The 14,446-nt window shown below is 42.1% G+C and overlaps 1 protein-coding gene across 4 annotated transcripts in view; it reads left to right on the top strand.

Annotated features, from left to right (window-relative positions):
- The window catches only part of FANCE (FA complementation group E), a 49,555-nt gene that overhangs the window by 32,334 nt on the left and 2,775 nt on the right, over window positions 1–14,446 (top strand). For 3 of the 4 annotated variants that reach the window (XM_083173119.1, XM_083173121.1, XM_083173120.1), the window contains 7 exons: window positions 3,297–3,756; window positions 5,111–5,161; window positions 5,241–5,303; window positions 6,275–6,418; window positions 11,357–11,480; window positions 11,692–11,767; window positions 13,603–13,669. In XM_083173119.1, the coding sequence (XP_083029245.1) occupies window positions 3,297–3,756; window positions 5,111–5,161; window positions 5,241–5,303; window positions 6,275–6,418; window positions 11,357–11,480; window positions 11,692–11,767; window positions 13,603–13,669 (985 nt within the window). The remainder of the gene's footprint in view (window positions 1–3,296; window positions 3,757–5,110; window positions 5,162–5,240; window positions 5,304–6,274; window positions 6,419–11,356; window positions 11,481–11,691; window positions 11,768–13,602; window positions 13,670–14,446) is intronic. The other variant, XM_083173123.1, reaches the window with a different exon arrangement.

Below are 14,446 nucleotides of genomic sequence, written 5' to 3'. Positions count from 1 at the left end.
GGGGCTAATAGCTTGGGCTTGTTTTTCCTATACTGCACAGAAAGTGATTCAGTTGGTAATAAATAAAGTGCAAGTTCTCGGGGTAATGTAATTATAAAGTGTTGCCATTGGAAATACATTCAAAAGGAGTGTGAGGTGAAGTCCGCTCCAAATTTGTTGGCAATTGGCCCATTTTGCCTGGGTACGGTTTTGCAGTCTTTGATCTGACTTCTGATGTTAAAGCCTTTTTGCTACATGACTGCTTGGGAATACCTTGAGTGGAATTAGAGGTAAATCTTGGAATGCTGGAAGATGATGTTTGGAATCTTGTCTTGACATCAGCCTATGTGGCTATTTCATCAATGAGATGCCAAGCGTGCCAAGAGGATATTTACCATCCACCATAAATGGGTTTATAGTCCCGCACTCCTGTTTGCCTCATGTTGGGTGTATTAGGCTGGTCTTGATGGAATCCAGTCCACCATGGTGCTGGAAACCTTCTCGAGCTGGTTTGGATCAGATCTGAACTGATCCGAACCAGCCCAAGAAGGTTTCCAGAACCAGTGCTTGTATCCACGGGAGTTCACCATTGGGACCATCCACACCATGGTGGACTGGATTCCATCAAGATCAGCCAAATACACCCAACAGGCGGCAAACAGGAGTGCGGGACCATAAACTAATTTATGGTGGACTGTAAATATCCTCTTTAATACATTCCAAGCACCTACCATCAGAGACATAATAGGAATGGACAGTACCTTTATACCAGGAACTGTGTGGGATTTTGTGTTTGACACATGCGCAATTTAGGGGGGTATTCAATCCCAGGTCACGACAGTCGATCTGGCCAGACAGCCGTGACCCTGGCCTGTTTTCATTTTGTTTGACCGCAGATCGCCAGGTGCGATTCAATGTCCCACTTTTTGATTGGCGAAAAGGGGGCGTGTCTGCGTAAACGGCCATGGATTGTCGATATTTGGCCGCGATCGCGACAATTTACGGCCGAAATTGACAAAACGGGCCCGATTGCTTTTAAAGTTGGGCCCATTCTGTCGATCTGCCTCTTCAATGCTGTCAGGAAAGACAGCATTGAATAGGCGTTCACTGCTATTTCCCCCGTCGTAAATAGTGGCTCAGATTGAATACCCTCCTTAGTGTCTATAGGTTTACACACGAATGGTCAATGTTATATGTGTTTTAATAAATTGTACTATTTTATGTAAAATCAGTCCAATTGTTTTATATAAGACTCTTTTAGTATAAGCGCTGCTTATTGCACATTATAAAAGCTTTTATTTGTTTGCATACATCAACAAAGAAAAAATAACCTTGTAGAAAAGTATATTATCCACCTTTTATATATACATATAATATCAGTATTATTATAATGGCTTGTTTTTTTTAGGTGACGTCACAATGATTAACCACTAAATACTAATGATAATATATAGTTGTATTTGTCAATGTATTCATACCAGCTCTGTTTAATTACAAAAAGCTCAGAGATTCAACTTTTATTACTAGCACCCAATGTATTTAAGTTCTAATTTCCTCACAGATAATCTCACTGATATATAATGTTCCTAGCAGATTAGATGATCGTACATTTCTGTGAGAATGAGTAGAAGAGCAAATAGGCAAGATGTAAATATTTCAGGTATTCAAAAAAAGGTATTTTTATGGGAATTTCTCAATTGGCTGCTTGTTCTATTGGGGGAAAAGAATAGTAGGAGAGTTAAGCAAAAGAACAGGGGGTGCTTCTAGCCTATTTGGTTGCCTTGTGGTATCCTGTAGCAACACATTCTACCCTGATTACTCGTGAGTGAGTCTGCATGTAGTCAACAAGGTGCATGTGAGCACTCAAAAAGTTGGTGTGGCCCAGCCAGCATCACCTCTGGGGGCAGGGTAACCCTGTCAGCATCACAAATGGCGGCATGCTTGGCCGTTGACCTCACTATCGTATCGTACTCATAGGCAGTGGCGTAGCTACATATGTGACAGACCCCGCAGCGGCTTGGCGGAGCATTGCCAGCGGGGTCTGTGGTAGGCGCCTCTGGCTGAACTGACAGGTGACCCAGGCAGCAGTATGCTACATATGCACCGGGTGGGGACCCATTCATTCAATATGCACTGCACTGGGTCCCCGCTCATTAGATATGCACGGAGCGGGACCAACTCACTGACTCATTGCTGCCTGTCAGCTCAGCCAGCGGTGCCCGTAGTCCATCGCCTCGCCCCTTCTTGGGGGGGCTAGCCAGAATTATTTTGTGCAGGGGGGTGAAAAATTTCTAGCTATGCCACTACTCATAGGAGTGTGCCCAGCAGCTGCAGAGGGGCTGGGCTTTACCAAAGCCCTCCATTTCATGTGAGTATACGCCTCTATACATGTGGCAACCCAGGTTTCCTACTAGTATTGTTTCAGTGTGTAGATTTGTTTTCAGAGACTGATTGGGTAATCAGACAAACATGCAACAGGTGTATAAAAGTAACACATTTATTTGGTAAAAATAGGTGAAATGGGTATGCTGTAGGTCACCAGGTGACCTACAGCATACCCATTTCACCAACTGGCACCCTGTCCACCAAGGATAATCTGTGACCGGACCAGCTCCCACACCACTCCAACGGCCAACTTTATTGGGACTACCTACAGCCAGCACAAATACGGCAGGAGAGCGCAGCCTCCCCACAAACAGAGCCCCAGGCTTGGAGAAAACACTTTTTGCCTCAATTACTGAGATACAATAAGGAAGCGTAATAGGAACGGACACAGGACAGGACAACTACACTTAACAGTGGATGACTATACAAATCTTTTAAAAATGGTTTCTACACAATAACAGCAGTACCCTTTTAACCTTTAAGCAATTGAATATTGCCTTTTAATACCAAGTATTTTTACCAAATAAACTTGTTACTTTTATACACCTGTTGCATGTTTGTCAGCTTAGCGCAGTTTGAACCCCCTTTTTTCTTGGTACTGTATTGCTGTCTGGGCTTGACACCCAGACATTCTCTTACTGCTGCTTCAGCAACACAGCTCCTCCCTGGGCCGCCCCCCTGGGACACCTAGTGCCCCACAACTTCCTTTTACTGATTGGGTAATCCCTGAAGAAACCAGGTAAGAATAGGAGCTCCATTATATACCTTCTGGGGTATTTTTAAGTTACCTGTCTATCTACTAAGGGCTCCTTCACATTGTATTATTTTTAGAAGAAATTTAATTATAATTTGTAAAATTTTGTGAAAACTAAAATGGTTTGTATTTCATATAAAAAAAATTAACTGTATTGCATCTTGTACTTTATTCTCAGAAAGCCAAGACTTGCCTTGCTTCCGCTGCAGTTGCAGAGAAACTTATTCAGCATCCTGAATTTGGTGTTTCCTTTGTTGCCAGCACCATGTATCCAGCTTTTGGCAGAGGCCATCAGTGTAAAGGATTGCTTCTCAGATGCTTGGTTACTTCACCTTACACAACAGCTTCTGAGAAACTGTGGCATTGGGACCCCTCTTCTGAACCCTCACGTGGCAGAGAGATTGCAAATACTATGCGCAGACCTAAACCCGGTTGCCACTGAGAAATTTAAGTTAGGCTGGTATAAAGAGCCTGTTCCCAAAGCCGTCAGTGAGAGGGAAGCCGCTCTAGAAGATGTCAGTAACCCAAATGTAAAAGTCTGTACTAATGAACTGAGCACAATTTCCCAATCTCAGTCACAGGAAGCCGAAATGACACAAATAACCACCACAGAGGAGATTTTGCCAGCACCCGTCAAGGTACATTTGATCAGAATATTGATCACCTGAATGAAATGTATCTAACATTCACTCTGACTTTTCATCTAGAAGTGAAACTTTACTCAGCCTGTCACCTGTATGATACAGCAAACATATCTGCATAGAAACCACACTACTATATGTGTGATTTATTTATTTTTTTACTTGTCTGCATGAAGTATATTCAGAAAGCCATGTGCTACTGCCATAACCATGTGCATTACACTTCCGAGCTTTCCTGTGGGGATTGGTTTGAAATCGCGGCAGCATGGAATCCTGACCACCGAAATCCCGACAAGGGGGAAACGTGGATCGCCCCCCCTTGCGGGCCCGGTGCCTCACTTCGCTCTGCACACTAATTGATTCTTTCTCTATGGGTGTCGTGGACACCCACAGAGGGACAAAGTGCCAGGATTCTGACCGCCGGGATTTCAACTGCATCCCTTCCTGTGGTATCCACAAGCTTTCAGCACATTCTGTGGTTTTCAATTAGTTCAGTTTTTATTGTAAAACTGGAAATTATTCTGTGCTTTTTTACTGTTTTTATTTTTTTTAGGGGGGGGGGGGGGGGGGGGAGTCGTGAATCGACGGCTAGTTTGGCAATCCAGGTGTTTTTGCCATTACCAAAATTTTTCACCTAGGCAAAAAAAAATGGTCACACCAATTGAATAGGGCAAATGCCCATGCACCTTTTTAAAAGGTGCAAATAAAATCACTAGTTGAATGCCCCCCAAAGATGGGATGTTGCTATGGGCAACCAATTAGAATCTACTTATTTATTTAGCATCTTCTAGAATATAATATATTCTTACTTATTGGTTGCCCATGGCAGCATTCCATCTTCAAAAGAACTCCCATCTTTGTAAATAAACTACTGAATGTCCATTCTCATTGTGTTCTTTTAACCCCTTGAGTGGTGGGTTTTGCTGGGGCTGGACAAACCCACCACAGAACATAGGGCCCTCCCCTGCCCAGCCACCATTCACAGCAGTGACCACAGGCGGCAGGCTTGGGGATGTTCACAGCAGCTTGGGAGTACTTGGGCGCCTGAACTCCTGAGTGCTCCCGTGTCCCCCGAGCCGCCCGAACATCCCTGAGCCTGCCGCTCAGTGGTATGCCCGGAAATTTTCCAGGACAGCCCGCTGCGGCCAATAGGTTAATATCAACAGAATTCTTATGCTTATGCTTCCTCTCACTATGTTGTTTCTGAATGATCATACGGTTCACAGATGATATGCTCTCACTAACAGCATTCTATCTAATTATCCAAATGATCTTTTCAAAAGTTTCTGTGAGATGTAGGTTTTGTCTTTTACTTCTCCCATTACATTTTTTGTTTCAACTTTTCTTTCAGGCTCACATCTCTATGCTAAAACAACGCCTTAATCTAGACACGGACTCTGAGGTGAAAATGGAGGAATTCATTTTTTGATGAGTCTGTTGTCTATCCATAGGGTTACATTTGTTCTTTTTTTGTGTTCTAGTCACCTGACCATGGATTTGTGTTACAACTACAAACAATCTGTGACTTGTGTAACCCCTTGCAGGTGTGTAATATTCAAGTTTCCCATGCTTCCCATGATCGTACTGTGGGTAGACCAAACATAAATAGGAGGATATGTAATAACATACCGTTTCCCTTGGCAACCTCTCTTAATAATTCCTGTATGCACATATGGCATTATATTTAATTGTATTTTCATACTTGTGCAGCATGGAGAGTGTAATGGTTAGCATTACTGCCTCACAACACTAAGGTCATGGATTTGATTCCCACCATGGTCCTAACTGTGCAGAGTTTGTATATGTTCCACATTCTTGCTGGGATTTCCTCCAGGTACACTGGTTTCCTCCCACAATCCAAAATACAGATGAAGCCATGCTGCCAGAGTCCAACAGAATGGGGCCCCATTTTGTCAGAAGCCCCTGCAGCCGTCTTCCGTCTTGCCCGCTCTCCCCCACACCCTGCCTGCTCCCTGCCTGTCTCCCTTAAGTGGAGATGGGCAGGGAAGCATCCTGTCCTCATCGTCTTGCTGATGGGAATGCGCGAGCAAGTGAGATGCTCAAGCGTCCCCATCAGCCCGCCAGCCTGCGCCAGCACATGAAATCTGGCGATCGGGCAGGATGGCTGACAGCAGGTCCATCTGTATACTGGTAGGTTAATTGGCTCCCAATAACATAAACCCTAGAATGAATGTGTGTGCGTGTATATGTTGTAGGGAATATACTGTAGATTAGATTATAAACTCCATTGGGCAGGAAATGATGTGTACATTCAACTATTCTCTGTAAAGCGCTGTGGAATATGTGTGCGCTATATAAATAACTGCTAATAAATAAATCAGCATTGTAGTACCATTTATAATCTGCATAACTATAGGATTATACAGAGCAGCTGGCGCACTTTTCCACTTTTTATCACCACTTCATATATTTACCCTGAATGAGCTATAAGGTACATTCATCTTTTGTTATGCACTGCTTGTGTCGGCTGCTTCATCCTGTTCCTCTTTTGCAGCTCCAAACTGTCTTCACCACTGTTGGTGTCTCGCAGATTTCTCTGAAGTGCCTTTTTCAGCTCTGTATTCACTTGGACGCCATTTCACCGGACCTCAGTTATGCTCATGCCAAATCTTTGGCCAGCGCTCTCTTCATTGATCGGGTAAATGGCAATATAGCACATCAAGGGATTATCAATTTCTATTTCTTATTTGCATACTGACCTGCAATGACCAGGTATGTAATTAGAATCTTTGTTGATGGGATGTCTGCAGTCAGAATGCCGACTCTGGAATCCCAAATTTATGTATGCAGGGGAGGGTTAGCTGCGAGAAGGGTGAGGTTATGGTTTGTATGCAATATATTGATTTAGGTAACTACATTGATCCCTGCTATACTTCTATACTGGCCTGCCTGCTCCTGCAGTTTATCAAATATATTGATTTGGGTAATTAAAGACAGTGCTAATATATTTTTTCTAGATTTTAGTTGTCTTTACAAAGTTTAAATATAATTTAACCTTCAAGTGCTGGCACTCTGCTATTTGAATGTTTGTTTATATTGGAGTTTTATTGCCTGCCTTGTAATTGGGGAGGGGTGGATTGCTCAACCTTTAAATTAGTGGTATTGAAATCACATGGACAGGATCCATCATTCATAAGGGAGCTTTACTAGGCTATTGAAGCCAGGGCTGTTGGGTTATATTAGAAGGGTGTTATTTAGAAGGGTTATATAATGAAACAACAAATTCAGGATTTATTCAGGACTTGAACAGATGAAACCATCACCAAAACATCTTCAAGCCTAAGAAAGTTTAAAAAACTACGTGCCATTCACCCTTTTGCAATAAACTCTAAAATTGAATGTATGTACCTACCTTACACTCCAATATACTCACACTGTCACTATGCTGCCTGTTTGTGTATGTCATACTGTTATTCTAATAACATAATCTGCTTCTAATTTGTGCTACCGGTGTTTGAAAATTTAGACATTGATGCCTTGCTAATTGGAGCCATATTAGGCTGGTGTCTGCTTGGCCTAATACAGGGTAACTTGACAACTTAAAACATTTACTTCACTGCAAGCTATAGCATTGTATTCAATCTATAGTCAGCGGAGCTAGTCAGAGTGCACTCATATATATGTAGGGTTTAGAAATTACGGTACTTCTGTATTATCACGGCGCCCCCGATATTAAGTCGCACGACTTTTAATCGCATCGCATGCCATACACCCGATGCACACCGATGTGATTTAAAATTGAATAAGCCCCCTATACGATTTTAAATTGTATAAGCACCCTAATGGGTGCTCACAATGTTAAATGCACCCCCAGTATGAACACCAACCCGAAGCGTGGCGAGCGGCGGTGGTATGCGTCCTCCGACCTTTTCATACCCCCACTATCCACGTCGGCGTGGAGTTGATTTTATAAAGTGTGGTGAGCGCAGCGAGCCACCGAGCCCGAAGCGTGGCGAGCGGACACGTATTACTTTACATGTATTCCGCGGGGCTCGCTGCACTCGCCACGCTATGGGCTCGGTGGCTCGCTGCGCACGCCACACTATATAAAATCAACTCCACGCCAACTTGGATAGTGGGGGTATGAAAAGGTCGGAGGACGCGTATCGCCGCCACTCGCGGGCTCGCTGCGCTCGCCACGCTTCGGGTTCACGTTCATAGTGGGGGTGCATTCAACATTGTAAGCCCCCATTAGGGTGCTTATACAATTTAAAATTGCATCGCATTGTATGCCATATACAATGCTATACAATTTTAACATTGTATGACATCGGGGGAAATCTCGTCGCATCGCATGCCTTATGGTCTGCGATGCGATGGGCGCCGTGAAGTACCGAAATTACTATACACCATGTACTACAACCTATTGCTCTTCATGGTCTGCTCTCAAAATCAGTCTCTTTTCTCTCTCTCTCTCTCTCTCTCTCCCCCTCTCTCTCTCCCCCCCCCCTGAAACTCAGCCCGCTATACACATTTCTGCCTCTTATCCATGACCCTCTTATTTAACACTCATGAGATTTTTACATATCTCTCTACATTGACAATAACATCCACAAACTGTCGCCATAAACAACATTCACAAACCACCTGCAGCTACACCTATCTCTCTCTACTGCTTCTATTAGCTGGTGACATTTCACTTAATCCAGGCCCCAGCTGCTTGCCCCGCTCGCAGGCACCTAACTCTCAGGAACATAGTAATCCAGCTAACCTCATAAACATCAAATGCCTCCATTCAGCCCCCAAATCACTAAAATGAGCGCTATGGAACGCGCTATGTAACGCACGCTCTGTTGGCAACAAATTAACATCCGTCCACGACCTCTTCATTTCAAACAACTTCAACCTGCTAGCTATAACACAAACATGACTCTCACAATCAGGCACAGCCTCCCCTGCAGCCCTGTCACACGTTGATCTCCACTTCACACACACCTCCAGGCCTGTGACAGCAGTTGAGGTGCGGTTGGAATATTACTATACCAATCCTTCACATATACAGTTCTTCCGCAGTTTCCATCACTCAGATTCACATCATTTGAAGCACATTCCATCAGAACTTACACTCCTTTCTCGCTGCATGTTGCAGCTATCTATCGCCCACCTTGGCAACCAACACGATTTTTGGAAGATTTTTCTGCCTGACTTACTTTCCTCTGACATCTCAACCATCATCATGGGTGATTTCAACATTGCTATTGATAGCCCAAAATCTGCTGCTCATGCCTTCAAACTTCTCTCTAACCTCTTCTCTCTGCCTCTCTCAATGGACTGACTCCTCTACTCATCGGGAGGGCCACTGCCATGATCTTGTATTCACTAAGCTGTGCTCAGTGTCTGAATTTACCAATATTAATTTCCCTCTCTCAGATCACAACCTTATCACCTGCATGCTGTCCTCTAGTACTTCAAACTCAAAAACAATGAAATCCCTTAATCCACCTCAAGCATGCAGAAGTATTCATGATATTAGTTTTCAAGTACTCTCCTCCTCTCTGCAGCAACAGCTTGCTCCTATTTCTGCATTCACTACTCCTGAGATGGCGGTATCACACCTAAACCTAACTCTCAAAACAGCCCTGGATGAAGTGGCTCCAGTTACCCACCACACTCCCCGTAGGCCTAGACGCCAACCGTGGAACAAGACACCTACAAAATCTCACGCATAGTTGAGTGTAAATGGTGTAAATCTCACAGTCCAATGGATTTCTTTACATATAAGACTATCTACCAGTCCTATAGTTGTGCCCTGGAAACTGCCAAACAAACATATTTCCAAACTCTCATTTCTGCTCAAGCTTCTAACCCAAAACATATTTTTAATACATTTAAATCCCTTCTCAACCCTCCCTCACCCAAGCCACCAGCCACTATCCATGCACAAGATCTTGCTTCCTACTTCAGGGATCAGATTGACAAGATCAGAGATGAATTGGTATCCTCCAACTCAGTTGGTGATCTGCTCCATTCCATGTCTGAGCCCTCTGACGCATTTACTTCATTTGATCCCACAAATGAAGATGAAGTATCTGCACTTTTCTCTTCCTCCCACTCTGCTACCTCTCCTCTTGACCCTATACCCTCACAAATAAGTAAATCTCTGTCTCCTGTGCTCATCCCAATCTTAACTTAAATCTGTAACCTCTCTTTCTCTACTGGTGTCTTTCCTTCATTGTTCAGACACGCAGTTATTACTCCGATTCTGAAAAAAAATCAAAATTCTGACCCAAGCTCTCTCTCAAACTACCGTCCCATCTCTCAACTTCCATGCACCTCCAAACTACTTGAAAGACTTGCCTACACTCATCTCAGACACTTTCTTAACTCGCATAACTTACTGGACCCGCTTCAGTCAGGCTTTCGTGCCCAACACTCCACAGACAGCCCTAACTAAAGTTGCGAATGATCTGGTCACTGCTAAGTCTAAAGGCCACTATTCACTACTAATTGTTCTTGATCGCTCTGCTGCTTTTGACACTGTTGACCACACACTTCTCATACAAACACTACAATCCCTATGTCTTAAAGACACAGCCCTCTCTTGGTACTCATACTACTTATCTAACCGCTCCTTTAGTGTTCCTTTTTCCTGATTCTACCTCCATTTCGCTACCTCTTTCATTTGGAATACCTCAGGGTTCAGTTTTAGGTCCTCTGCTTTTCTCAATATATACCTCATCTCTTGGCAAACTAATCCACTTTTCTGGATTTCAGTATCATCTGTATGCGGATAATACTCAGCTCTACCTATCCTCCCCGGACCTGTCCCCATCTATATTGAGCCGTGTCTCTGAATGCCTTTCTGCTGTTTCATCCTGGATGTCATCTCACCACCTCAAACTTAATATTTCAAAAATAATTAATATTTTCGCCATTAAATAGTAGTTGCCAACCTGATATCTCTATTGCTGTTGAGAATATGACAATCACTCCTACAGCTAAAGCTCGCTGCCTAGTTGTGATATCCTTGCCTTTGAACTTTCCTTTGTACCCCACATTCAATCTGTCTCAAAATCATGCCACATGCACCTAAAAAACATATTCAAAATTCGCCCTTACCTTACACAAGACACTGCAAAAACTCTAATCCATGCTCTCATCTCACGCATTGATTATTGCAATAGTCTCCTTATTGGCCTTCCCCAATACAGACTCTCACCACTACAGTCCATCATTGAATGCAGCTGCAAGGCTAATTTTCCTAGCCAGACGTTCATCGTCTGCAAAGCTACTCTGTCAGTCACTTCATTGGTTACCTGTATTCTACCGTATTCAATACAAAATTCTTTTACTTACACACAAAGCCATAAACCAACATACATATCTTCTCTTATCTCAAAGTATCTTCCAACCCGACCTCTACGCTCCTCTCAAGATCTGCGTCTCTCATCCACACTCATTACTTGCTCCCATTCCCGATTGCAAGACCGTGTCCCCCTGCATGTTTCATGTTATCCCAATACAGAGTCTATATTTTTACAATTTGTGATACCTGTAGTCATTTATGTTACATTGTATGCTATATATTCTCTCCTATAACAAGTTAGTGTGATTTTCACTGTTGTGTTTGTACCAGGTTCTTTCTCTCACATCACCAGCTTCCCGTTCTCTCACTGCCGCCCTTACTGTGTTTTGCAACAAATATGCGTGGCCAGCATGCAGCACTCTAATTGGCCCAATATTGGTTCAAGCAAAAACAGGTAATTAGAATAATCAGTCCTGTCTGCAGTTTTAATATAACTGTGGGGAAATGTACAGTATTAATTTTCTCTACAGTCATTTGTTTATTCTTGCCATACTTATGACTTGTCTGTTTTTGCTCATTGAAATGATCAACTATTAGTTTTACATATATAGTTGTTTAGTTCTGACACTCCCTCTCCCCCCCCCTCTCTCTGTGAATTATAATAGGTTCCGTGTACGCGGATTTTCTTAGTCGCATGATAACAGAATGCCTCATGTCGCATCAGTTGTATCTTTGTTTTAGGTGAGTTCTAGCCTCTACATGTCCTTACATTTTATAGTGCATGCTTTTCTAGCTTTATCCGTTTTACATGTTGAGGAGTATTTACATTGAATATCACGCTACATGAAATAGCAATTCTATTTACAGGAAGATCCTCTGTTCTTTATTGATTGGATCTGTAAACCTAAAGTAATGAGAAGAAAGTAAGGAAACCTAAGCGCAATAACCAAACAGATCAAAAGTAATCCCAAAAAAACCCATTGTTTTCAATGTGGTAGTAGAGTTACATAACTATGTAATACCCTCTGGAAAGAAATTCTTTATTAAGTGAATACATTTCTTAATGCCCTATATGTAGGTAAAGGTGCCCATGCATGAGTGATGTTCTCCGTACTTTTTGTACGAGATTGCATCTAGTTCAAAAAGTCCGTGCCACACATACTTTATGTGCTGTGCATGTGAAAAACGCCCTGTGTATGAGCGGCTTAACAGTAAGGGTCTGAAAATGAAAACCTCAGTCATAATGAGGACTATGGTGACTGCAATCTAAAAGCTTGATGCTTAACCCCTTCCCGACATTTGACGTACATGTATGTCATGGCCGGGATGTACTTCCCGACACATGACGTACATGTACGTCATGACTTCAAAGTGCCACCGCGTCTACAAACGCGGTGACAGAGGGACGATGTCTGCTGTCCCTGACAGCAGACATCCTCCCTCATTGCCCAGGCGTCATGGGCGATCGCTGCGATTGGCTGTTCAAACGTGAACAGCCAAAAGCAGCGTTAAACTGTATGATGTGTAAAATTTAGACTCTCCTGCCCCCTAGTGTCCAAAAAAATTAAAGGAGCTTGCAATAATGATTTAAAAATAAAGTTTAGGTATGTTAGTTATTAACTATTTTGAGTGGTATGATTATTTGTCTCACAAGCAGAAAATTTTACATTTTGCAAATAGCAAAATGTTCCATTTTTTTACGACATTTTGGTATTTTTCACAAAAAAAAAAAAACTGTATCGACCAAAATTTACCACTAATTTAAAGTACAATGTGTCACGGGAAAACAATCTCAAAATCACTGGGATAAGTAAAAGCAAAAAAAAGTTATCCCCACTTAAGTGATACATGTCAGATTTGAAAAAAAGGCCTCTTTCAGGAAGGCAAAAACATGCTGCGTCGGGAAGGGGTTAAATACGCTTTTAAAACACATGCAGCCTGTATGCTGATCCATGTATCACTTGGAGAACTCCATTGGCCATGGAAATTTACAGCAGGCTATTTGATTTCCTTGTGTTATTCAATTAGCCCCAAAGGAAGCCCGCCAGCAGCACAGGGATTTTTTTTCATGTCTGAGGAAACCTGAAAATAAATCCCCGATAACCTGATCACGGCACCCAAAACAGGTAGTTTAAGTAATAGGTCTGGGAGCATATCCTGCATTTTATGGGTTAATGCACAAAAACATATAATTTAAAGGGCAAGAAAAAGGGGCTCTAATTGAATAGCTCCAAACATTAAAGCCTACCTCCCCTTTCTCATGCTTATTAAATAAATGCATCTAATTGAATTTCCACCTTAGCAGTCCATAAGACCAATAGATTTATAGATTATTATAACCAATTACTCTATAATGATCCTTTTTCTTTATAATAATAATAATTATTATGATTTTTTTAGATATTCTATTTTACGTTCACCTTCTGTGGGTTGCACAGAATAGACCTTATGGGAAGATATAACAATTCTTGGTTAATATTACAAACTAATACCAGGCATCATTGAAAGCCAGCACTCTGATTTTTACTTTTACCTACATTAGATTGATTGCATTGTTTGCTTTTTTTGTTTTGCAGTCCTATCCTAGAGGTATCATGCTCAGAAGTCTCTATCAGTGTATTGCACTTGTTGACTGAAAAGAAGGTAAATTGCTATATGGAATAAGCTTGCTCGACCTAAACTATATATAAAAATTAAATGTATTTATCATGATTGCAGGACTTTGTTCGGGCTGTGCACACACTTTGTGGAATGCCCTCCCACGCATTATAAGACTCCTCTGCTAACCCTTTAAGTATTCCTAAAAACTCACCTCTTCAAGCAAGCTTATCAAATTCCAGAACCAGCCACATAACCTTTCCTATCCAATTGCATCCCAACTGTACAGCCCACACATATATGCGGTCTTACTTTTTTCATCCTGACCCCTGGCCAAAATTGTTGGGTCACGGTATCATGCACCACCAAGAAGCTTTGCAATCTGGTGGACTTCATGCATTAGATAACACCAATCTTGTGTAACTGCCTATTTCCCTATAGATTGTAAGCTTGCGAGTAGGACCCTCCTACCATTTTGACTGTAAATACCTAGTTTGTAATATTACTATTTCCAATTGGAAAGTGCAACAGAATGTTCTATAAAATAAACTGTAAATAAATATAAGTATTCTGTTTGCCAATTGTCATTACTATATAAAACAAGACTGAGTAATAACTGACAGATAGGGGTTGCCATGGTCAACCTCTCGACTAGCAAGCTTCTCCATTATTATAACTGAAATAAACACTATTTTTAGTCAGTAATTTACTGTTTTCTGTTCTAGCAGCCTGTCTAACCTGCAACTATAAAAGAATGTCACAAGTCATGGCATCTTTGAGATCAAATTACTTTACCTATTAAATCATTTACCACATTCAGTT

The sequence above is a fragment of the Crinia signifera genome, chromosome 2 (genome assembly GCF_055691185.1).
Source record: "Crinia signifera chromosome 2, ASM5569118v1, whole genome shotgun sequence".
Classification (NCBI taxonomy): Eukaryota; Metazoa; Chordata; class Amphibia; order Anura; family Myobatrachidae; genus Crinia; species Crinia signifera.
The sequence above is the reverse complement of the archived record's forward strand: the minus strand, read 5'-3'. Positions and strand labels throughout refer to the sequence as shown.